The 26,100-nt window shown below is 35.0% G+C and overlaps 1 protein-coding gene across 1 annotated transcript; it reads right to left on the bottom strand.

Moving 5' to 3' along the window:
- Nucleotides 1–26,100, bottom strand: LOC111414848 (BTB/POZ domain-containing protein twz). The gene is made up of 5 exons (XM_023046299.2): nt 25,928–26,100; nt 2,154–2,243; nt 1,749–1,943; nt 911–1,116; nt 1–859 (listed from the first exon to the last, which is right to left on the bottom strand). Exons 2-5 carry the CDS (start codon nt 2,180–2,182, stop codon nt 408–410), a joined length of 882 nt encoding a protein of 293 aa, XP_022902067.2. The 5' UTR covers nt 2,183–2,243; nt 25,928–26,100; the 3' UTR covers nt 1–407.

Here is a 26,100-nt window from a genome sequence, read left to right as displayed (position 1 = left end):
TATAATTATAATATTTATTTTAAATAGCATGACGTACAACAAAATTACTGGTCAATTCCCACTAATATACAATATCCAAATCACGGTCGCCAATAGTGTTTTATCAAAATCAAACGGATCACAGCCGTTTAAAATATTTGATGAGATCAGTAAATTATTACATCATTTTAGTTATTAGAGTAGCGACTCGTGATTATACGATACCTATTAGTTTGCCGATAGTTATTTTGAATCAATGTTTAACATATATTTACACAAACCGTTTCAACTATTATTATTTAAACAAAGAGTTTTTCCCAAGAAAAGGAATTCTTTCATGAAGAGAACACCTCCTTAGTAAACACTTTAGTAAATTCGCCGCTGTACAAATGTACAAAATGATTGTCGAATAATATCATCCGTAAATGTCAACCGGGCGGTACTTTTCTTGCGAATAGATATTCGGAAAACTGTTGCCCTTCGACTCCTCCACCATTACTGGCTACTATACTAAATCCCGCATTTAATAAACGCGTTATCGCTTGAACTGAATTCAATTTACAGTAACCGTTCAACGGAAATCTTATGACATGGTGCCCATCCTGTTGGTTCCATGCAACTCCCGATCTCGTATCCATCAACGCTTGATTCGTTTCCGGAAAAACTTCTTCCAAAAGCACTCGATCGCCGGATAACATTATCCGTTCACCCAAATCCGGCGAAACATGCAACGCTATACATTCAAAACTATCTGGGTTCTTTGAATTAACAGTTCCCGATGATCTACTTGGGTTTTCTTTAAAAAATTGATTTCCATTCCCCATAAAAATACCATTCTTTATTCTATCTTTCTTTAATTGTTCCAATTGTCTAATCATAGCTAAGAAATCCATTAATTAATCACATTTTTTAAACTTTATGTAATACTTACGAGCTATATCAAAATATTTTGCCTCTTCCAACAACAAATCTAAATCCGCAAAATTATCGGGGATCAACAATCGATTGTTACGCATAAAATTTAATATGTGTCGAAACATTCCTCCATCTCTATCGATGAAATAATGTTGTTTTAACGAATCTAAAACTATGGGTATGGTCCCGTTAAACAATTTGGCCAGTCTTGAATCTGAATACCTGAAGCAACAAGAATTTAATTATTTTATAAAATTGTTATGTAATTTATAAATTTTTCGAATAACCATCCATAAAATGAATAAGGATATTTAGGAGTCTTTAGTATAATAATGTGGCGAGAACGTTATTGCGAAGATGTCGACATGGTCAAAACGCACGGGGCCGATTTATGCACGGCCCGATTGAGATACCCGATATTGTAAACACTTTAATGCCATATGATTTTAACCTTTAACAGTTTTAGAGCGCCGAAGCGGCGGCCCCGCGGAGATTTATGCGATCGGGGCCGTTCTCGCATTCCCGAGATGACGATGGCGAGATGGCGGCACGTAGGAGGCCCCCGTCGTTCCATTCCCATGATGGAACGCGTCCTCGGGTGGTCACGAAATCCACGGTCCGCTCCAGGCCCCCGGAGAACCAACTCGGGTCCATCCTCGACTGTTTACGGGTGGCGACCCCCCGAGGGTTTCGTACACGCCGCCGCCGTCGAAAAACGTGTGTTATGGAAATTGTGTTCGGTCTTATTATCCCCCGAACCTTTTGTCAGTTTCCTCCCCATTATTTTATTTTACCAGGTGTATCAAATTAATTTTTTGAGTTAAGTAATAAATTGGTTGTAGAAAGATACTTACTTCGTGAGGGTTTCTAGCGATGATGTGTATATGGTACCCCCAACGTCTATGTGTACAGGAGCTGTATACCTTGATGCTGCCGCTACACACGGAATTCCAGTCATTTTATTATAGTTAACTGTGGCTGGAGGTGTCGGCGAGGATGAATTTGACATGGTTGGTGACGTTGCTGGTGAACTACTTGGCGACATAAGCCTAAAGTCAAAGAGAACATCTACACCGTCGATAATTACTTATAATACGGGTCGGTTTGGATGCAATTAAACTCGACCCACGTTAATCTGGGACACAATTTTATTTCAAACCGCTTTAGTTTCTATATGGTTTATTTAATTACTTATTTTTTAATTATACGTCGCATTAAAATTGATAACTGTATGAATTTTTAAAGCAGAAGAAGCGAACCTCATTTTTATTTGTGCCGTTGGATACATCGTCCTGTTTATGAGATCCTTCGTATCTTTTTCCACGTCATTTCGGAACTCCGTCTTTTTTCTGAAACAAAAAAGAGCAGTTGTTAGATAGAAATACAGTCGATAGAACTTTTATAATTAACCCTGCGCATATTGTTTCAACACATTGCAAGTACACCAATGTTCCATCGATTTTCAAAAAATTCGAAATAAAAGTGCTTTAAAAACTTTAAAAAAAGTTGTAGACTTTATGACTCAAACTATGAACTGTTAAGAGTGCGATTTGTATTATGTTCCTGAATGTAAGGTTTGGTTTGTAGACTCGGAATAAATGTCTTCAAAATAATTTGTTCTTTTATTGTTATTATTATCATTAATATTATTCCAACACACATCAACAGTAAAGGCCAATAACTTAAAACTATTACATCATTCATAAGCTTAACAATAATTCGATCACAATCTATGCAACAAGCTAATTAGCTGGAAGGATTGCAACAAATGTATGAATCTTATACGCATAGAATCAACCATACAACCCAAGGAAGTAGGGCTTTAGTTTTTCTTCAATATATAACCAAAGTTTAATTGAATATACCTTACGTGTAGTTCGGCAAGCTTAACCTGCTCAGGTCTATTGAAGGTGCATTGATCAAAAGAATATGTATGATGTTTAACCTTTAAACACTGGAAATGGATTTTTTGTCGTATGCCTAAGTGTGTTGACCTCAGAAATCGATAAGTGTTTTGCTGCAACTGACAACGATGACGAATCAGATTTTAAAAGAAGCAGCGATAGCAAAAACGAAAATGACATTTTGGCCTATTCCAGATCTGAATATGAGCCGTGTGAGAGCAGCTCGAGTGATGAAAGTGATGCTATCGTTGAGGAACTGAGAGGTTCTAAGTGTCAAAAGACTTGTACACAAACTAGACCATCGACCATAGAAAGAATTATACGAGGAAAAAATAGACATGCTTGGTCCACTACTCCACCAACAATGACTACTCGTACTGCAGCCCGAAACATAGTTTTGAGACGACGCGGCACAAAAGGCGCAGCAAAACTGACTCAAAGCCTTTATAAACATTTCAATTATTTTTCAGTGATGATTTGATTACAAAAATCGTCCAACACGCAAATTCAGAAATAGTACGTAGACAAGTTATGTATTCAAATATTAAGCTACTATCGCGCCAACTACTTTGTTAGAAATAAAGGCTTTACTTGGTTTATTAGTTTTTCTGCTCTTCACAACGACAACCATGTTGCCAGCACTAAATTACACTGTTGGAAATAATTCACGAGCACACCCTGTATAATCTGAACGTGTGTCTAGCGCGATGAAATTTGGTGTGGAAGTAGTGCTGAAGTACAATTGGTTCTTTCAAACTCACAGTATTAGGAACAATTCGGAAAAACAAGAGAGAAATTCCAACCCATATGCTTGTTACAAAAGACAGAGCCGTAGGAGATGCCAAGTTTTGTTTTGACGGACACAAAGTTCTATGTTCAAAAAAAAAAAAAAAATTGCATTATAGTGCAACTAAAGGCGGCCGTTGATGCTTTTGACAAGATGTGCTCAACCTGAAGCTGTTCTTACATACAGAAGTATATCCTGAATTATCAATAATCTAAAACTTATTTATGTACATATAATAATAAATTGAGGTAAAAGTTTGAAAAGAAAAATTCATGTAAAATATTTTCTCAGTTTTACATAACACATTTTAACTATTTATTATGTGATTCCTGTCAAAACTGATGTATATTAGATATAAAGATGTATTACTTTAATGTCTTGTCATTACAACCCAAGCAATAATAAAAATAAATATAGTCGTAATAATTACTTATGGTAGTATTAGTGTTAGCATTACGAATGGTTAGTGTTTAAAGGTTAATGTGCTTTAAGGAGGTATAGCTTTATTCCAATAGCTTTTATCACTTAGTCCATGTCAAGGATCTGAAAAACTTTTTAATATCCCGATCCCTGCACTTATCTGATCACAACATCGCAAAGATAGGAGATGATAACGAACGTCCTGTTGAGTGTGTTGGTAATCATCATCTTTAGCGCTATAACCCTGTACGTATCCTGGCCTTCCAAAATTTCCTCCTCCATTCAACTTTACTCCGTGCAACTGTTCTGCAAACTCTAAATCCAACCTTGGTTGCCTCCTCTGTTATACCAACCTCCCACCTGAGTTTAAGCCTTCCTCGTGTCCCTAACAGTTGGTCTAATTCAAAGTTGTATCTGCATCGCCATGTTCCTCTCCAATATTCTGTTCGAGAATGAGCAGAAGGTCAGCGTCTCATGTGCTACTTGTCCATATCTCTGCACAACATTCTTACCAGGTTTATTACTTTTTTTGAGATGTTGAGGCTACATACGGCAGTATTTATATATAGTATTATATAACATTTCTCTTTGTTTTCCTCTCGACCATTTTATAACAGGCACTGCTTTCCCGTGTTATTGCTCTATCTCCATCCTGCAACAGTTCGGTGTTCAAGAGATTTGACCTGTGATGGGCCTCTATTGTAAATGACCTATTTACAATAGAGGCCTACTATTAGCTTCCTACTATAAGATTCTTCGAAGCTGCGAAATCTAGCATAAACACTCCGCGTGTTCTCATTGCTTTGCTCGTGAAGGCTATTATTTCGTAGCTTTTCGTGGTACTATCGTTCTTTTCCTATATTTACGTTGAACTTTTCAATTATTAAAACTAATTAATTAATTTTCCAGTTCTTCGTAAAAAAACATTCTTTCCTTATATGAATTTTTTCCTCGATCATTAAAGCTTAGACTGCACATCTGGTACTCAATGGTCAGAAATCAATTATCCAATAGCCGAAAGGCCTTTGCTTACGGTGAAAACCGGTCCAATTCATGGCATACAGTTCCGCAAAAAAATATCAATGCAAATAAATTCAGAAACCATGTACACACAGTACCCTGCATTGCAAAAGCACATCCACCGACCAACCCAATAGGCAAAATAAGCTACAATTTTTGAAATTTTTTATAAAGGTATTTTAGGGATTTCGAAGTTTTGTCTATATTTTAATTGTTGATCTTTCTGCAACTTCTAAATGTGTTGTCTATTTTCCGATGCTAATAAAGTGGGAGTTTCGTAGTCAAGGCTGGGTTTACATATAGTTTTATAAATATGCATTGCAAATTTAAAATTTATCCCATTGTTCTTATAGGTGAGACATTTTAATAAATTTGCATATCTTCTAACTTTCATTTTAACATTCTTCGTGGGGATGGCAAATAATTTACTATCAAAGCATATTCCAAGATATTTATAGGAGTTCTCTGATTGTACCGAAATTTTAGTATTTCAGGAATTTTGAAGTATTGAATGATCTCTCCAGAGTTTTAAATAGTTTTTCACTTTATCCATTAACTGGTTTATCTTTGAAAAGTTCTTTAATAGTATCACTGTTCAGTTGTAAATGGGCTGTTAACGACTAAAAGTACAAAAATAACAATATATTATTACCGTAAAGTAGATCGAGGAGAGGGCAAGTGGATCATATTACGTCTTGACGATGAACCAATTTGTTTTTATTTGTGCAGTAGCAGAATATGTGTAAAGGTTATAAAAACGAGAAGAAGGCTTTTCACGGAGAAATACGAACAAGAAATTATTCTGCGATTCATGGCATAATTGAGCTATTTAATACGAAAAATAAATACAGATTCCTTCCTTAGTGCATCAAAAATGAGGAATATGTCTCATGATGTTAAATAAACCGGTCAGAACATCAGGTAGAAAAATTTTCAATCATGGCGAAAATGGAAGAGAATATCGTAATCTATCAACTATCAATTGTGAAGTATGGGGGCAACCACCATACAACAAAATAATAAATGATTTATGGGACGCTTGCAGCTGCTGGATTAGAATACTTTCACTTCATCAAGGGAAGAATGGATCAGAATATGTATTCATCTGATTTTTAGAATTAATTTACTTCAAAGTGTGATTTAACTAACTCTCATGTCGATTGATGATTGCCAAGATAACGTTATAAAACATGAGTATCAAACAGAGTGCGTTTCTGACTCTTGTATAATTATCCACATTCCACGGAAACACCACCTCATAACCCAGAATTCATAGTCCAAAGAGAATGAAATACAAATAAAATATAAACATCCAAAATCTGTATTACACCAGTGCAAATGCATGCTACATGCAGGTCTAGCTTCAACTTGAGAATGAAAGTGATTTGATAACAGTGCAACTTAATTGATGAATATTTCTAGAGATAGATAAATCCATATTACAGTTAACGTCAATTAGGAATATTAAATTTTAAACAATAAGGTACGACTGTATTCAACTAATTTATATTCAAATTATAGATCTGTCTGTAGTACATCATAGTGCTCTTTAAGCTTAATAAATTTCAGTGCAGCGAACGCACCGATTGGTGAAAATATAGTAGTATGTGAAGGCGGTGTAGCCGTAGGGTCGCTACGCTAAACATCCGGGCCAATATCCACTCGTTAAAGTAAACACAATGTTAATTGCCGTAGCCGGACTAAAATTACTAGGCCCGTTTATAAACATTTCCCATAATGAAAACGGAATAAATGTCTGGTCGGGACGAAATTACAAGCCCAACGCAACTCGTCACCCATCGAACACGAATATCCCGCTCTGGCAGTCCTTCTTTATTAGTTAAGGGCGTTAAATGAGCTGTTAATTAAAGATATAGGCGCGATCATTAACCCGTAGCAATACAGCCAAGATAAACACGTCATTATAACTGGCCTGTTTATTTGGATTGTTTGATTTTACTTGAGGGTGCTTTATGAGCTTTTCCGGCAAATTTAATTAATTTCAAATTTTATTTTATCAGGTTACGAGGTCATGGTAAAACAAATAGAAAATACTCTCGTAATAACTCGAGGGGGCGAATTCTTGAGTGTCAACACAAAAACGAAAAACAATAAACTGTATTGAATAAAAAAAAATATCCGATCATCAGAAAACGTATTTTCAATAAATCAAAGTGGACAGAGCTCCATAATTACTAACAGAAAAAGACTACTTTTCTTTCCAATCGATAATTACCACTTCATTCGTGGCCCGAGGACGACGGGCAGTGGGGGAAGGTTACCGCGATATTTGTGCAAGTTAATTGAAACCCGAATTTGCGCAAAACCCGTATATCTCTCGACGATTATTCCGCCGGTTCCTTTCATTTTCAAGACGAACCAATATTTGCTCGTCCTAATAGCTACGATCTAATACGCGTAAAAGCCATTGTCTCTAAATCAACGAACTCCTTTTGTCTGTCTCTCCCTCGTCCTATTACTGCTTTTCCGTTCACCATCTCTACTTGTTTTTCGTATTACAGTTCAAACTGGACATAAATGTATTACAATTTTTGTTAATCTTTATTGTGGGGGAAATATGGTATACATTTATGTATTTACAAGAAGACAAATCGACGTCCCTATTGGTCAAAACACGCCGTACAAAATACTTATAATCAATTGTATCGACACAGGGACGGCGTACATCCGGGGGCGTTTGAGGTACGGGGATCGGCGGCGGCGGGAGGAAGGAGCGGTTTGGCTCGCGGCGAAGAGGCGCGATGTTATCGGGTCTCTCGAACACGTGCAGGGCCGCGGGCCGCGTTTTGCTTGCGGCGACGACAGCAAAGGCGGTGAGCCCGGGCGAGCGGGTCGGGGACGGAGTCGCGACCGGCGCCGAACGGGCGAAACCCCCGGGCACAGACCGACCTACTCGCCCTTTCCGTTTGCCCCGCGGCGACGCCCGGTAATTGACTTTCAAATGTCCGCCGACGACCCGATAGCGCAAAACCCACGCCGCGACGACGACGACGATGACTTGGAGGAGGTCTTCGACAAAAACCTTGCGGTGGTCTGGTGTGTCGCCCCGGGTCTATGCTCACCTTTCAAGACGAGGATGGGTGCGAAAACGTGGGCGAAACGACGACGGTTGACAGATAATGTTCGTTGGGGAGAATGTGAGGAATTGGAGAAATCTTGTGATTGGATTAACCTTTCGACCTTTAGTTTACCTAATTCTACTAATGATGTGTAGGTTGGTTTATTTATTATTCTTGTTGAATCACCGTCTCTTAAAGCTTATATAGGATTATATGTGGATTACACCGGATAAATGCAACATCAATTAAATACAGTAAAACATAGGGGTATTCCCAGAATTGTCTTGTATAAATTAACGACAGTAGTTGAGTGCAAGAAGTTAGCCCCAAATTTTTTGGAGTGCGGGAAGTTAGCCCCCCATTTTTCGATTTTAAAATTTTTCATTGTTGTTCTAGATTGTTCTAGAGTTGTTCTACATTGTTCCAAAGTGGCAAATAGAAAAAATAAAAACTCGGCGAGAAAAACCAAAAAAACGGGTTTTTTGACTATCCCCCATTTTTGGAAAAATCTGGTTTTCTTAGTTGCTCTGGGTTGTTCTAGTTATTGTTCTAGAAAATCAAAATTATGGGATACATCATTACGAAGTTATAACTAAAAATAGGTTTGGCTGCCAAAATGTCTAGTTGATTGCTGTAACCATAGTTTTTCTATTTTCAATCCATATTACAAATATACCACACCTGGTTCTCCACTAACCGTGCGTAAAGTTCCCTTCTCACTTTCGCCGTAGGGTTAGGTTAGGTTGGGTTGGGTTGGGGTGGGTTGGGTTGGGTGGGTTTTACCGTGGTGATTGGATTAACCTTTCGACCTTTAGTTTACCTAATTCTACTAATTATGTGTAGGTTGGTTTATTTATTATTCTTGTTGAATCACCATCTCTTAAAGCTTATACAGGATTATATGTGGATTACACCGGATAAATGCAACATCAATTAAATACAGTTAAACATAGGGGTATTCCCAGAATTGTCTTGTATAAATTAACGACGTTAGTTGAGTGCAAGAAGTTAGTCTCACATTATTCGGAGTGCGGGAAGTTAGCCCCCCATTTTTGGAAAAATCTGGTTTTCTTAGTTGCTCTGGGTTGTTCTAGTTATTGTTCTAGAAAATCAAAATTATGGGATACATCATTACGAAGTTATAACTAAAAATAGGTTTGGCTGCCAAAATGTCTAGTTGATTGCTGTAACTATAGTTTTTCTATTTTCAATTCCATATTACAAATATACCACACGTGGTTCTCCACTAACCGTGCGTAAAGTTCCCTTCTCAGTTTCGCCGTAGGGTTAGGTTGGGTTGGGTTGGGTTGGGTTGGGTGGGTTTTACAGTGTGATGATAAAGTTTGAAACATAATTCGTAATTGCGTTATTTAATATTTTCAAGAAAAACGCTCGGACAGGTCAATTTTATTTTTAAAAAAGCCAACTTGTGGTGTAAAAATTTCATATATGACGTGACCTATTTCGGAATCGTGACGTCATCATGACTTTTTTTAAACGACAACCCCATTTTTTGCTGTTTTTCGATAGTGCTCCTTGCTACCTAAATAATGATGTAAAAAAATTGGCACCTTACATAACATTTTTTTTTTTTAATAGCACATTCACTTTAAAAAATAGAAAAGTTACTTTAATGAGAAAAAACTTGTTTTTACATTTTCTCTCAATATTTTTACGTTTTCGTTTTTCATCCCTGGTTTTGGCACGTTGTCATGTACTATTTGACAGGTGGAATTCAGTGAATCAAGACCTTGTTAAATGTTAAATCGTTAATTAATTTCAATTATTTTACCTGCCATTTCAATTAATAAAATAATTAAAGTTGTGTTTGCTTATTATCAAGTTCTTAATACCCGTAGTAGTGAAAGTGGAGAACTTCTTAAAGTAATTCTATTCGAAGTTAACAAAAATGGCAAATTTAACCGAACGTGAAAGAATAGTGATATTAATGATGGTTGGATATGGCGACAGGCTTACAACTCATCAAGAAGCATGCGAGTTATTTAACCAACAACATCCGGATAGGGCGCCAATTGTAAGATCTACAGTAAGTAAATTGGTTGCTAAATTCACAGAAACGACAAGGTCGACCTCGAATAAGTGAAAAAGTCAGGTTGGATGTATTAGTTGAAGCTGAAGAAAATCCTCACCATTCTACAAGGCAACTAGCCCTAAATAACAACGTGGACCAATCTGTCGTGGTAAAATTATTCAAAGAGAAGTATCATTCTTACAAAGTGCAATTGATACATGAGTTACACGTGGATGATTCAGATCGCCGTTTACAGTTTTGTGAACAATTAATGCATTCATGCGATCAAGATCCTAATTTTCTTAACAACATTCTATTTTCTGATGAAGCCACTTTTTGCCTGAATGGAACAGTACATCGTCACAACTGCAGATATTGGTCACGAGAAAATCCTCACTGGACTCAAGACTTCCACAGTCAACGTCGAGGCAAAGTGAACGAATGGATGGAAATAATTGGACGGTTTTCAGTTTCTTTTTTCAAGGAAATCTTACAGCAGCAAGTTATCTAAATTTCTTGCGAGTAGATTTAATGCCAGCTCTGGCAGTAATTTTTCCAAATGATCACGAGGCAGATGTGCCTCATCAGGATATTTGGTTTCAACAAGATGGGGCGCCTCTTCACTTTGGTGTAGACGTCCGTCATATTTAAATGCCACATTTCATGAAAGATGGATAGGGCGATCTAAAATAATTCAAATTGTTCTAGGTGTGTTTACGTTTAAACTAGGGAAAAAAGGTTTTTCTGGTTACACGGACAATAATTTTGCAAAATCATATCTTTCTAAAAATACAGCAGAATGCAGACCTAAAAAGAAAAATAATAAATCAACAAATGAATAATCCGAGAGTTTCAAGAAAATGTTGTGTACACTTGGATGATAATGCTTGTATTTAAACAATTACAATTTTGAGGCTAAGGTCGTTTACGGGTGAGGCAGTATATCCGTAAAGACGAAAGATTCCATTAAATTTTAAATATTTCTTGAAATCTCTTAATTAGTAAAAAATCGATGTCATTAAAATAAAATTGTGAATCTAAATGATAAATATAAAGCAATTTAAATTTGAAAATCTTTATTCATCCTTGAGATAATAATTTTTGAAGTAACCCGAATTTTTATAAATCTATTAAGTAAACAATTTTTTTCTATCATAACCAAACCGCATTTTAAAATCGTGGTTCATTCTTGAGATAACAATTTTTGAAGTGACCTCATTTTTTAAGGATTTATGGAATAAATAATTTTACTCCATCATTTTTCAAAAATCGGGAAAAATCGAATTCTTAAGATATCTTAATAAACTATTGCTCACTTATAGAAGTAACTACGTACTTTTTCATGAACAAAACCGCATTTGAAAATCTTTATTCATTCTTCAGATATTAATTTTTGAAGTAACCTGATTTTTTAAAAATTTATGTAGTACCCAACTTATAGGTGGCTTTAATTACTTTTTTATTAAAAAATCGTATATCTTGCCCAACAAATATTAAAGAAACAAAATTTATCTTACATATTCCATTAGGATTAATCTATAATTTAATTCAAAATTGATATAACGTATGGATGTGCTTTTAGCGAATTTGCATTAAAATTATGCATTCAAACAGTTTAAAAGTGCCAATTAAAAATTTTTCATATAACGGACTTTTTGTCCATTTTGATTTCAAGTTAATTAAGCCAGATTACGCGAGAACACTTTTAACTTTGCAATATTATGATAAAAACCATATCTAATCATTAAATAAAATCTCCATAACTGGACAAATCAAACTAATTTAAATCTAAAGTGGCTACTAGATGGAAAAAAAAGTGAAATTGAATAATTCATTAAGAAATTCTAAAATTGATTTAAATCGCACAAAAAATCAATTTATTTTTTGATATCGTTAATTTTTACTTAAAGGGATTAGTTTCCATAAATCTTATAATTTGACTCATCGTGAATCATAAGTTCGTAGGAGAATTTTAGCAAGATTGGGTGTTAGGTCCACCCGCGTTCATCTGCATGACGATGTGTTCACCCACACATCGGCGCACCCTCACCTTTACCTGTCTGTTGATAACTTGTGGGCACATGATACATTACGCCCAGAGGCGAGTCCATACTCGCCAATTGTTCAGAACGCGCGACCACGTCCTGCGTGACTCTCTCTCCAACTCGGTTCACCTTCTGACAAACCATCAATACATGTGAAATGGGAGCAAAGGTTGCTTTCAAGAACAATAACCTTTCTGTTAATAAAAAAAAAGAAATCTCCAACAAAACGGTTACTTTGTTTTATTAACACATTTTTCTCGCAACATGTTACGAAAATTAAAACTTTATAACGTTCAATTGACATAATGATGTGGTAACTGTATAATAACCACAATCTCTTCGTTTGCCATAAGCTTTTGTAAGCCGGTAAGTTCCTGCCTTCCACATGGCACAAGGCATTAAATAGCGGCTTAGCTGTAAACTGTCTCACTTCCATGATTTACGACGAAGAAATTGCGCCATATGGTAACCGGCAAATAGGTCTTCTTCTACGCGCAAAACAGAATCTGCGATTAACGATCCCGTCCGTTACCTTCTTCATGCGTGTGTGGTAACCGGTGCGTGCGTGCGTGTGATGACAGAAGCGGTTTATGGCGATGACACTGCAAATGATTTATGATTATCTTTAACGTCGCGTTTCGAACAGGTTGAGATCGAATGAAAAGATACTACAAGGAACAAAAATAAAATGAAAGGTTTTTTTGTATATTGAAAAAAAACTCTTTTGAACTCAATTTTTAGAATTTCTCACTGGAAGAGAATGCGGGAATTGAAACGGTAAAATTCCAATATCATTTTTTGTTAATTTGCTAAAAATATAGTTTTTGAATCACTTTGTTTGGTGGTGATTCATGCACTAAGCATTAAAGAATAGAACGAACTTTAATTAAATTAACAAAACACAATTTTGGCAAATCCTACATAGAGTCTGCGAATATTTTAAAATTTAAATATTCGTTTATTTTTCCATATCAATCACTAATTAACTGAATAAACATCACATACAGTTTCAATAAACTAACATTTCACGTTCATCACGTTTTGTTAAGGAATACATACAATTGAAGTTATAATATTGTGAATAGGTTAAACATTTTGTCGTTAATATTGTTTGCTTTTAAAGGTTTTTTTTTATGAGATATAACTATAAATAAAGTGCACACTTGAAAAGATATGTAAAAAAAGTTTACGGGAAACTATAAAATACTACTTAAATTGGTTTGGAGTTGTCTAATATTTTTTTTTATAATAATAATTTTACAAGTATTTCAGAAAATGCACTCTACACAAAATAAAAGCATAAAAAATTTATTACAAAAGTAATGATATTTATACAATTCATTTATACAATGCAAATATGAGTGAGGTGCAGAATTATAGTTGAATATTTACACGCTAGATGATAAACACATCTTGGCTGCTAGAGTGCTGTTGCAATTTATAAGAATGTAAGCTTGTAGAATGTAAGGTTTCTTATAAATTATCTTTAAAATGGTTTCCTGTGCTACTCTCAACATATGTAAGTAAGGTTGTATCATAGCTCATTCCCTAGACAGTGATTCTGTAGTTAAGAGTGCATAGGAAATAATTTTGCCCTGAATATTACAGTATACAATAGTATACAATTCTATTTTCATTATAACTACACACTCAAAATTTTCATATAACACTGATGGACTAACTTTATTTGCGTCTATAATTTCAAAATATAACAGAACTCGCCTTCCGGGTAAAGTACAACGTCCGATAACGCGATTGAATTTTTATATCTGATTGTATCTATATTGAATAAAGTCTTATAGAACGTCTAATTAATTTATCACAATTTAAAGTGGCCATTTGTATGAAAATTAATTGAAGTGGGTTACACTTCACTTTCTCGCATTTTTATATGATAGGCTAATTACAATTATAAAACGTCATCGATACGGAATATAAAGTCTCAAAAAATCGTACTAATTATTATTACACAGAATAAGGAACGTGACAACAAGCATAATGTTCAGTCTAGCAATGAGGAACAGATTCAGAATGCAAAATGTTATAGCATCAAAGATGCAAAATGCAGATAGAGATACTTACGTTATGATCTTTAGGTGGCAATCAATAGAAAGCCGAGAGAGAAAACAACAATAAAAAGAAACACTAAAAGTATTTTTATTCTATTATGTCCTTTAAAGGCACATAAACGTTTACGAATCAGTTTATATATAACCCTCGTAAGAGTTCATACGTGCTGTGTATGTTGGTTCTCTATTTTATCTAATAGCACAGGTATGACAGAGGAACGATCGAAATCAAAGTGATTCTCGTACACCGAGAAATATAAAAGCGAAGTTATTGAATGTGTAGAAAAACGAGAAAATCTGAAAGCGGATGATATTTTCTACGTTGATCACAGTAATGTTCGATTTTGACCGAAATATAGGGTTGCGTTTAATGAGCGAAAAAAGTAGACTACCAAAAAATAGCCCGAACAAAAGCTAGTATCCAAATTCATTGCAATAAAAAAACTCGAATTGTTACATAAAACCACAATTGTTATAAAATCGCTATTGTTATTAAACTTTGTGCTTTTTAACTAAAAAAAAAACAGATGAGAAACAGTTATCAATATATCAAAACATATACAGCGTGTCCCGTATCTTCCGCATCAGAGCATTATACGGTTGTAGAATACATTATTCTGAAGCGATCTTTCTAATAAAATTTTTTCAAAATGTTTATAATAACCGCACGGGAACTGTTTAACGACGACCAATAACGGACAACTTTGATTCATCGAAAAAGTTTATTTCTCTTTCCATGACGAATTTATTGGTGAGTACACGTGGGAAACGAGTTATCATGGGCGTAGCGGACCGGCCGAGGGTGGCACCGATTACCTGAGTCTGATTTGCGATCTGCTGATTGGACGAAAAACAGTTCCTTTAAACAGTTCCCGTGCGGTTATTATAAACATTTCGAAAAAATTTTATTAGAAAGATCGCTTCAGAATAATGTATCCTACAACCGTATAATGCTCTGATGCGGAAGATACGGGACACGCTGTATAAACACAACTTGTCACGTTTGTTTACTTCCTCTATATTTATCTATTTATCTTGATTTTAATGATTCATTTTCTACCTCCATTATCACCAACATCATTCAGAGTTAGCCGCTATTTGTTGCACGGATAATCAGATTTCTGTCAATTCAGATGATATGTATCTAGCATTTCCGTGGGAATAAGATCCATCCTTGAAACCCTCAAGGAATTGAAGCAATTGAGCTCGATGTAATGGATTAATACGGAGAAGTGAGTGTCCGGTATTGCCAAAAGTCCGTAATGTGAAAAATTTTTAATTTGCACTTTAAACTGTTTGAATGAATAATTTGAACGCAGACAAATTTGAACAGCTATCCACACAGTTGCGTTCTTTATTAGTTAGTTCTACTTTTAGTTCAATAAGAATGCATAAAGTTTAACGCTGAAAAAAAAATTAAAACTAGAACTAAGGCTAGGACTAGAATTAACAGTAGAACTAGAACTAGAATCATTCGGGTTTAGCAGTCTTAAGAGACATGCGGCTAAACTCGAAGGTTTCTAGTTTTATAAAATAAAATAAAAATATCTAACAATCTAGCGTTGGATAACAATTAAAACTAGAACTAACACTAGATGTATAACTAGAAACATTCGGATTTAGCCGAACGTCTCTTAAGACGGCTAAATCCGAATATTTCTAGTTCTAGGTCGAGTGTTAGTTCTAGTTTTAGTTAAATGAAAAATATACAACAATCTAACGCTGAATAACAACTAAAACTAGAACTAACACTAGTACTAGAACAAACACTAGACCTAGAACTAGAAACTAGTGATGGAACGGATAGTGATTTTGCGAAATGTCGGTTACCGGATATTCATCATCCTCTTTGGCCGGATATCCGGTTATCCGGCATATCTATCCGGCCATTATGGTTATAATTTCTGGTGCATTTCTGAAGTGATACCTGACATTGCCACATTATTGTGATATTTGAATAAAAATGAAATTAATAAGAAAGCTGATAAGATAACTTATTTGGATCCAAGATGGAAGGCAACTCTAAAAAGACTTTAATTAATAATTGGCGATATTTCCACAAGAATCCTTCAAAAAATGAATTTTATATCGAATTTTGCAAGTTATTGATGAAAATTGCAACATCGAAAATTTTTTCAAAACTTCAAATTTTGTTTTCTCAAAAACTAAAAATTATTATTCAAAACGGGTTGGTTCGTTGGAAAGAGGACACTTTTATTAGCATTTTGGGAAATTTTCATACTCATATTCCAAGAAATCGATTTTATACGAATTTTTAAAACTTAATGGCGAAAATTACAAAGTTTGAAAAAATTGTCGATTATTTCAAAAATTTATTTCTCAAAAACTAAAAGCGATTTTTCAAAACGACTTTTTGCATTAAAAAGAGGATACTTTAATTAATAATTGGTAATATTTCCACAAGGATCCTTCAAGAAATTAATTTTATAACGAATTTTGAAAATTATCGATGAAAATTGCAACATTGAAAGGTTTATCAAAACTTCAAATATTGTTTTCTCAAAAACTAAAAGTTATTTTTCGAAACGGGTTGGTTCATTCGAAAGAGGGCACTTTTATTAACACTTTGGGAAATTTTCATACTCATATTCCAAGAAATCGATTTTATACGAATTTTTAAAACTTAATCGGCGAAAATTGTCGATTATTTCAATAATTTTTTTCTCAAGAACTGAAAGTGATTTTTTAAAACGGCTTTTTGCATTAACAAGAGTATACTTTAATTAATAATCGGAAGTGATAACAGCGACAGTTCTTTTAGTAATGAATGTGATGATGAATTCGAAACTGCAACAAGAGATTTCATCTATCGTATTGGGATTGTTACAATGAGGTTGCTAATGTCAAACCTGATATAAATAAAGTTGTATTCAATGAAAAAATCCTATTGGGGTTGAACTTGATTATTATCTGCTGTCTCCAACACCTAAAAGATATTCTAATTCCTGTGAATGGTGGAGTACTAAGTAATAGGTTTTTAATATCCGACTTTGGCCGGCCAATATTATGGCAAATGGCATAGGCCGGACACCGGATAGTTGCCGGATATCCGTTCCACCACTACTAGAAACATTCTGGTTTAGCCGCACGTCTCTTAGGCCCACTTTTACCACCTCTTGATAAATTTATCCGGTAGATAAATCCAGCTTAGCCAATGAGGCGCTGATAGTTTATCAGGAGGATGGTAAAAGTGGGCCTTAAAACAGCTAAATCCGAATATTTATAGGTCTAGTGTTAGTTCTAGTTTCAGTTCAATAAAAAATATACAATAATCTAACGCTAAATAACAACTAAAACTAGTACTAACACTAAGATTAGAACTAACACTAGATCTAGAACTAGAGACATTCGGGTTTAGCTGTCTTACGAGATATACATCTCTTACGGCTAAACCCGAATATTTCTAGTTCTAGTTCTATTTTGGTCATTATATCAGAAGTTACTTCTAACGAAGTTTTTCTGTATATTTTAATTTGAAAGCTTTTAAAACAAATTTCATAATTTAAACATAACGTAAACTATTTTTAGAAGGATTTAAGATCAATCGCAAACAAAAATCGTAAGCTTATTATTCTCATTCATTTTCAAGGTTTATTTCATTGTTGGTTTAAATGTAAAAAAAGATTAAGTCCATTGTTTGGGGAATGACTGTGAAAAAACTGTTTACTAAAGAAAGAAAAACCACCAATGGGAATTCAAGTATAATATGATACATGTATGTATGTAAAAGAACCTTGTCCTAAATCCTTGTCATCATTTTCGACGATGTAATCCCCAACGCCCGCTGAAAAGTCCATCAGTCCACCCATCAGATAATTAGACGCGGTCCTCATTACGGGTCGGAGAATACGCATTCCGATGTCGGACACGATGCCATCACGAGGTTGAACTGTAAACAACGCGAACAGACGCGTCGGTTAGTTATTAACGCCGAAGTAAAAGCAGCTGAGCACCAGCAGCAGCAGAGTGGGATTCATTAGCTGCCAGTATGTTAATGGTACAATGTCTGGTTTGAGGTGGGGCCACGCGTGCCTCTCCTCTACGATACTCTCCTCTTTCGTGTACAAGAACGGAATGGAAGTGTGTTGGGACTATTTACTACGTAGACCCAAGTCCACCATGGTAATCACTATTATCTGACGGCAAATGAGTCAGGCCTCACTCACATGAAGAAAATCGGACGGCTTCTGTACTACGGCGGAGGCTCTTCGCTCCTTCGACCACCGGTCTTACGCTTTAATGAGAACCGGACCGGCCACGTCGGAATTGCTTTAGCACTTCTTCAGGCTCGCGACGGCTTTTTGCCCGTCCATCGTCCCAAGAGCCAGTTAGCGAGACTACCGACTGCGCAAGCCAATCGAATACCGCGCGAATCATAAACGATAATGACCGGCCGCGGATGGACACTAATACGAAGAGACTGGTTTCATGTTATGGAAGTTTGCTTACCAAGAATAACTCAGTCTTGTCTCTTTCCGAATACGGAAAGAGTTATTAAAACGTTGATCGAAATGAGATTTTATTTTAGTGTGTTCCGTTCGGAGACAACATTTTTCTACTTGCTACTCAAGTTATGAAGACATAAATATCGTAATAGAATAAAATAAACAATATAAGAGTTGTTAAAAAAAATCGCATATAAAATTAAAGCTTTAACTATTAAATTTCTATTAATGGAGGGAACTTAATTGAGACTTTCATTCTTTTTTTACTATAGATTTGAGTTGATTGTAATTAGCTTGATACTTGTTGAAATGTGAAGAAGAAAAGAAGTGTTATTAAAAGTAAAATAATAGAAACGTTAATTAGAACGTCGGACACGCTCAAAGGAAAAGTGTTTTATATGCATTGTTCGAAATCGTCGGCTCTAATCCTAATGCGCGAACTGCATTTCCACATCTATTCTTTATCCAAGAGTTTGCAATTACAAGCAACCTTCATTAGTCACCGCACTTTTCTACCGCCATTTCTTTCTCTCACGTGTACGTATTAATCTGCCTTCGGCAATTCAAGATAATTACAAAGGAATTAACGCCTTTGCCCTACAGCTACGGAATCTTGAAAGAAGTTTTGTGCTTGGGAGACCCGATAAATTTTACAGCGTTGCCGTAATTAACAGAGTCGGACTAGGTTTAACAGATTCCTGCTAATTTTGAACAAGTTTTTCCGACTTTTCCGGTGTCATTTCCTGTTGTAAATATGATTAAAATTAATCACGAAACTTTGCGTAACAACGTTCGGTTAGGCGAGATTGATGGTTTATTACAGGAAGTAATCGAATTCGTTGGTTTTCCTCCACTTTAACAACACCTTAGTAATAATTTCTGCGATTGGTGTAGAGTCATTGGAAATGTCGAGCCGATACTTTCACGGGAAGTTGACCCGGAGACTAATAGACCCTTTTAAAACGCTGTAATCTCTTCATGTTTCATTCGAAGGCAATTTAAGATTTAATCTGCGCAGTGTCAACATTCGATTTATCAATATATCTTTAGTGTTTCCGCGCTGCAGGCTGCAATTTCAAAAATATCTCGATCGATTAGTCATTAGATTAAAATAATATATGTATACATTAGTGATATGTAACTTTCAGAAGTAAACGTAGAAAAAAGGAAGCCATTCACCGGAGATCGCTTCGAGATCTAGTATTACGTTTCCTGTGAAAATAACTATTATTAACGGTAAATTGTGTAATTCGCATTGCCACCGTTCAATGTGGCACATAATTTGAAATTAACGCGACATTATATTGCATTCAATCGAATCTTTAAAAGAATAGAAAGGAACCAAACCGCGCGTATTAGAGGGTCAAAATCAATTTGCGCGAAATAGAAAAGTTAACTTTCGCAATATTAATCTTCGTATGATGAGGGAAAGTTAATTATTCTTAGTATAGTTAATTACTTAACTTATTATTACATTTGAACCATCAAAATGATCAGGCCAACATACCTAGATCAATTTCTATTTAAACAAGTAAAAAATACTTTCGCGGCAATAATAATATACCTTTGAAAGTTTCACCTCACTCCACGTTTATCGATACAGAAAACAAGCCTGGAAGGCTCGAGTATATCTTGAGGTTCTACAACGAGAACTTTCGTGGCAAACACGTTGGCCGCAGGCACGCAAACCTCCCGGGAACCCCTTGGATGTAGGCCTTGGAAAGGAGCTTTTCAAAAGGCAATAATTTACCTTTTGTGCTCTTTGTTGCCCCGCTACTACCGAATTCAAATTTAATGCACTTGCAAACGGAGTTTATATATTCATCGTCATGCCATTTATTATTCCCAATAGGCCACGAAGCGATGGTTTGAATAACGAACGTTCAAGAGTATTTCATCGCAGATGTTAACTGACAATGATCCACAACTTTCCTATTGGAAGTTGATGTATAATAGTACCCGGAGGAATTTGACTGGGCGAACTTCGTAACGTAATCATAAGGATGACACCTGACTGACAGCGAGCAGTGAACCGTTGAATGCGCGTTGAATATACACGTCGATGCAAGTTTAAATTATGCATCAAGTGCAGGCAAAATAGAGAACAACGGAAAGTACAATAGCACGTGCATCAATACATCAACGTTTTCTAAGCTTACTAGACAAAATTTAGAACGGTTTATACAATTTAAAGTAAGCGGTTTAACAACCACATAATTTATTACTTAATAGTTTTTTTGTTTCAGTTTCATTATTATTTAGTGCCAGTTGCGTGAAACGTTGTAATTAAACCTGACTACAATTCTACGTAATTAATCAGTAGCACTTTGTAATATGCCATTAGATTTACATTTAATTATAAACTTTACTTTGTATTTACAACAATATTCAATTTATAGCCAAAAGTTTGTAAATGAATGCGGAACTAACTACAAGTTAGAGAAAGTTACAGAAAGTAAATGTCATAGGATTGGGGACTAAAAAATTAAGGTGAGTTTTTATGAATAATAATCTTAATAAAAATATTTTATTTCCGACTTATTATTATTACCTCTAAAGCCCATAGACTACAAAAGCTACAACATTTAGATGACAAAACGTGTCTCAAAGAAAACTCTTTTTTCCCTTTTTAATTTTTTTTTTGATGCAAACAATAATTCTAAATAAAATTTCGTATTTCTAGGAGTATGGCAATACGTTTCGACTTGCATCGGAACGTGACAGTACTTGCTGACCAAGGCGAACGCGAGCTGACGTATCGATTTTGTTAGTAAACGCATCGTTTTCAATTAGTTAACATGTCGATGGAATTACGCAGATTTAAAAAGAGTATATTTTTTAATAGGACCTGAATTATTATCAAATAACGGTTTTAAAACTTCACTCTGGTGGAGTGGGTTTGGCAATTTTGGATTACAATTAAACTATAACTAGAACTAACACTAGCACTATCACTAGAACTAATACTAAACCTAGAACTAGAAACTTTCGGGTTAAGGCGTGCGTTTTTTCAAAAAAATTTTTGACGTTTCGATTGCCATGTTGCAACCTTCTTCAGAAACAAGTTCGAAGTGTTTCTCACTTCAGTTCTAGTTCTAGTTTAATTTTAACACCGGCCGTTGATGACAATATTCGGGAATTTTACTGTTAATAAAAGCCTTAAATTCTTGCAAAATCGTTAAAAAACACAAGTAGTATTTGAGCAGAACCAATAAGGTTTGTCAACAACTTAAATAATCTATTTAAATCTTCCTGGTGTGTTAGAGGGTGTCAAAACATCCAGGTCACTTAGTAGACTAAAATCTTGCAGATACTTCAACATCAAATAAAGGTCGTATCAGTGGTGTCTGTATACTTCTCGATCAAATCTTAATAGAGAAATATGTTTCAAATTAATTTTAGTTCAAGTAACTCCAGCCTTCATTGTCCACTGTTCAAAAAGTTCAGAAACACTGAAAGTAGAGAGTCAAAACTGGTAAAAGACAGTGCTATAGAGAGAAACTGATTTTAGCTTGGGTTTACCGAAGAGAACTCACCAAGAAAGTAGTTAGAGATAACTACTTTCTATTGATAGAGATGACTTAAAGATTCTATTACATTTTTATTACTCATTGTATGATAAGACCGATTTATTTCTTGAAAACGTCATTATTTAATAGCCAATTGAAAATTATGAGCAATGAGAAGGCAACACTTTTCGACGGCTAATGAATGCATTTTTAATGAAGCTAATGCATTTTGACAATACAAGCATCTTACTTTGCGCTTTTTGAAATCAATAAAGTCTAAAGAAAAGGAATGAGTGAAGTGTGAAGCAGAACAACTTTAAACTTGTCGTTATTTGTCAAAAAGCTTCATCTTCAGCAGAATAATGAAAGTAACAGTAAGAAATAAAGAATAAATGAAAAGCCATTGTAATGAAAAACTTAAAATCCTCTATATACAAAGTGTTAAAGTTCATTGCGTGTCATTGTTTCAGTTAATAAGTAAACTGTTATCGAAAATATACAGCATTACACAAATAGCAAGATGACTAACAAGTATTTTATGAATGTTCTTCCCATTATGAATTGCTTATAGGCTGTAATAGGCTGACAATTTCACTACTATCATGTTACTGGTCGAAAATCCTTCAAAATTCAATTATAAACAAAACGCGGTAGATTCAAACTACTATGATCGGGAATGCAAAATTGAGTAGCAGAGTGCAAGTTTAATGTCCTAAGACTAGGTATCCTATCCAAGGCTGTAATTGATTATAATCATAATTTGAACGATGTAGAGAAAAGGTCATTTTGTTTATATGGATCCCAGAGGAAGAACGGTAAGGCGATATCGAGTGTGAGCTGTTGATTTTTGGAAGTTTGAAACTATAATGGAGTGTACCAAGAATGTTATTATTCCAAGTCCTATAGCAGGAAACCAGCAGTTTCCTTCTACTCAAGAAGATTGCATCATTTCCAAGAAAACGGGCGCAGGCAACAGTGCGGACCAAGATGCTTGTACTGAAATTGAGGAATTATTTGGTTAGTGCGTTTCGATAAATAGGTGCTTTCATTTAAAACCTAGAAGTTGAGTTTAGCTACTTCATCAGATAATATCATGATTGCTAATGTGTAGTGCTTCATGGATGGAGAAGTATGTGTTGTTGTGGTCGATCCGAGTTTCATCCGTTCTTTCTATTGGTTCCCTTTAGAAAGGGGCAGACGTGTCGCCAAGGTCTCACCTGGCATATGCAGTGCGTTGTCGTATCAACCACAACAACAAATATCATGATTGGAACTAGAGACGGTACCGCCCTGCTGCCTTGCCTAGAATCCAAAAAAACACCACGGGATGTAGTTGTACTCTGGGGTAAAGTACTCGGGAATATACATAGTGTTAAACATAGCAGAGGAGGTTGAGGGCTATGTCTAGGTACTCCGTTAATGGCAACGGGACAGAAGCATGTTTGGTCAGTCCTCTGAATGTCATAGTTAAAAAAATCAAGCAAACACGGGTAAAATGGCTAACCCTGTCAGAGACTGTAATGGTCAGTTCATTCCGTTATGTTATGAAAGATGGCTATGTTTATGTTATAAGCCTAGCAAGAGATCCTAGCGGAATGCTGTGGTACTTAGAAGTGTCACGTCTCTTTAACTGCGGGGGTGGATACATGGTCTATTTGCATCCGCGCTAGATGAATCCTGGATCGCAACTGAACAAAAGAAAGGATCTATAAATCAAGGAGTTGTCTGGAGGGAAATGTAATTTGGCTGTGTTACCGAATATTCTCCGAATGTGATTAGACACTGAAGAGCAGTAAGTCACTGGAAGTTTGTGCATGAAGACGTAAAGTTAGTCTCCCCGAAGGTGCTTAAATGCTACGCACAAGATACTCTGTTTGTGATTATACTGCGCGAAAACTTAGTTCATGCGTGTATGTACCTAGGTTGATTAACGGTGATGCCCCGATAGAGTATTTGCCTCTGCACATTATTAAATCTACCTAAAATTGATAGTGAAAGATTTTCGCTCTTTTTAATAAGAATAACATGATTTTAATGAGCATTATAAATGGCCTTATACTGTGGACTTAGGCAAATAACAAAGTTTTAACCATTTATTTCTCTTGAACGACACCATTCGGAATCATAGCATAAACCATGCCAAAGCTCAAGAAGACGATGTTGTCTTCCGCTGTGCTACGACAATGTTTACTAAATTTTTATGTGACTATAACTTAAAATTTTTTAACAATTCAATCTGCAAGGGAGTGCTTTTTGCAAGGTAATCATTTTCATTTTACAACCCAAGGTCATCTCAACAATCATATTAACAACTCCTAATGAACTGAATATAACTTTTATAGTCAGTCTACTTGTTGTATCTTGTTAAGCACTGAAGACATGGTGACCACAACAAATTGTTCTTACTTAAACTATGGACTATTTTTTTATACACCAAAAAATAAATTTTGCAACTTTTAAAACATTCAATTTAAAATGATATCAAAATTTACATTTCACAACAAATCGAAGATGTCGGATAATAATATAAAAAAAATGTGATAACAATCTTCAGGTAGAAAAAATTAAAAATTTCGAGTAAAAGTCCAAAATAAATTTGAGACACATCTAATAAATTTTTATGATGTTAGAATAATATATTTATCCAAACAATAATTTATCCAGTTATCCAAATAATAACAAAGTAACAATATATTGAAATATTCTAGAGCATACAAATGAAATTGTTGGCCTTTCTCTGCAATTTTCGTCCTCTACAGCTTATTTGAACAACCAGAAAATTAAATTTTTGATGTAAGCCATGACGAATTTTTATTGTAAAATATCGTAGTCTTGAGAATCTCGAACGTTTTTAATTGTACTGCGATATGATGTTACCTTATCTAATTCTACTGAGTTTGCTTTATTTTTAAAGCCATTTAACAATTTTCCTCTTTTTAATACTTTTTTGTACAAAGAAAACTCGAATTCACTAAAAACTAATCTTTTAAAATTTTTCTTGAATCAATCTGTATATCCTAAAGATGCTGTGAATGATATCAATGAAGTAGTTTAGAGTCTTGCACACACTGAATCATGAAGCATACTTAACTAAATAAATGGGTTGGTGATCTGTGGAATAAATGGGAAAAAACTGTACTAGATGAATCCAACACGGATATAGCCGTTGGCAAAGATATAAATGAAAATTGATTATAATACAGTTTTATTGTAACACAAAATTGTTGGAGAAAACTTTGGGAAATAAAATTTGGAATGACCATAAAAAAGGAGATAACTTACATCAACAGTACAAATTAACCAGAAGTAGCCATAAATACTCTAGATTTCTATGTTGTTTCGAAAGTATTCATCAAACCCGTTAAGACCATCTTAAGCAATTAATTTCCACACAGCTATAAGGAAAAGTTAAACAAAACTTTTCCTCTACAAATTCCATTACTCTTGCATAAACCATTCTTGACATGATGGAATTTTTCAACACGTATCAATTAGTCCATCATAACTCTAATTGGATAAATTTATCAAATTTTTTTTAAAGTAGAACTAAAAGATAGATAGGACTACGGTTTTGGTTAACAAGAACACATCGTGGGTAGAAAATAAATGTCACCAAACGTATAAACTAGCTTTTCGCTCAACACGTCTACATAATAGGAAGAAAAATTATTGGCGCCGTGACGACAATGACAACAACTTACCGTTTCGGGCACGTGGCCTCCAGATTGACGGCACCGCGCTGCTGATCCACGATTACGACTTCACAGGTCGGAATGTTCGACCGACAAGAACAACGAAAACTAAGCAAACTGCAATTTTGAATTCTTTTAAAGTAACGTGTTACTAAAATTTTAATAAATTCTACGCGGATTTG

The sequence above is a fragment of the Onthophagus taurus genome, chromosome 1, assembly GCF_036711975.1.
Source record: "Onthophagus taurus isolate NC chromosome 1, IU_Otau_3.0, whole genome shotgun sequence".
NCBI lineage: Eukaryota > Metazoa > Arthropoda > Insecta > Coleoptera > Scarabaeidae > Onthophagus > Onthophagus taurus.
This window is presented reverse-complemented; position numbering and strand designations above follow the sequence as displayed.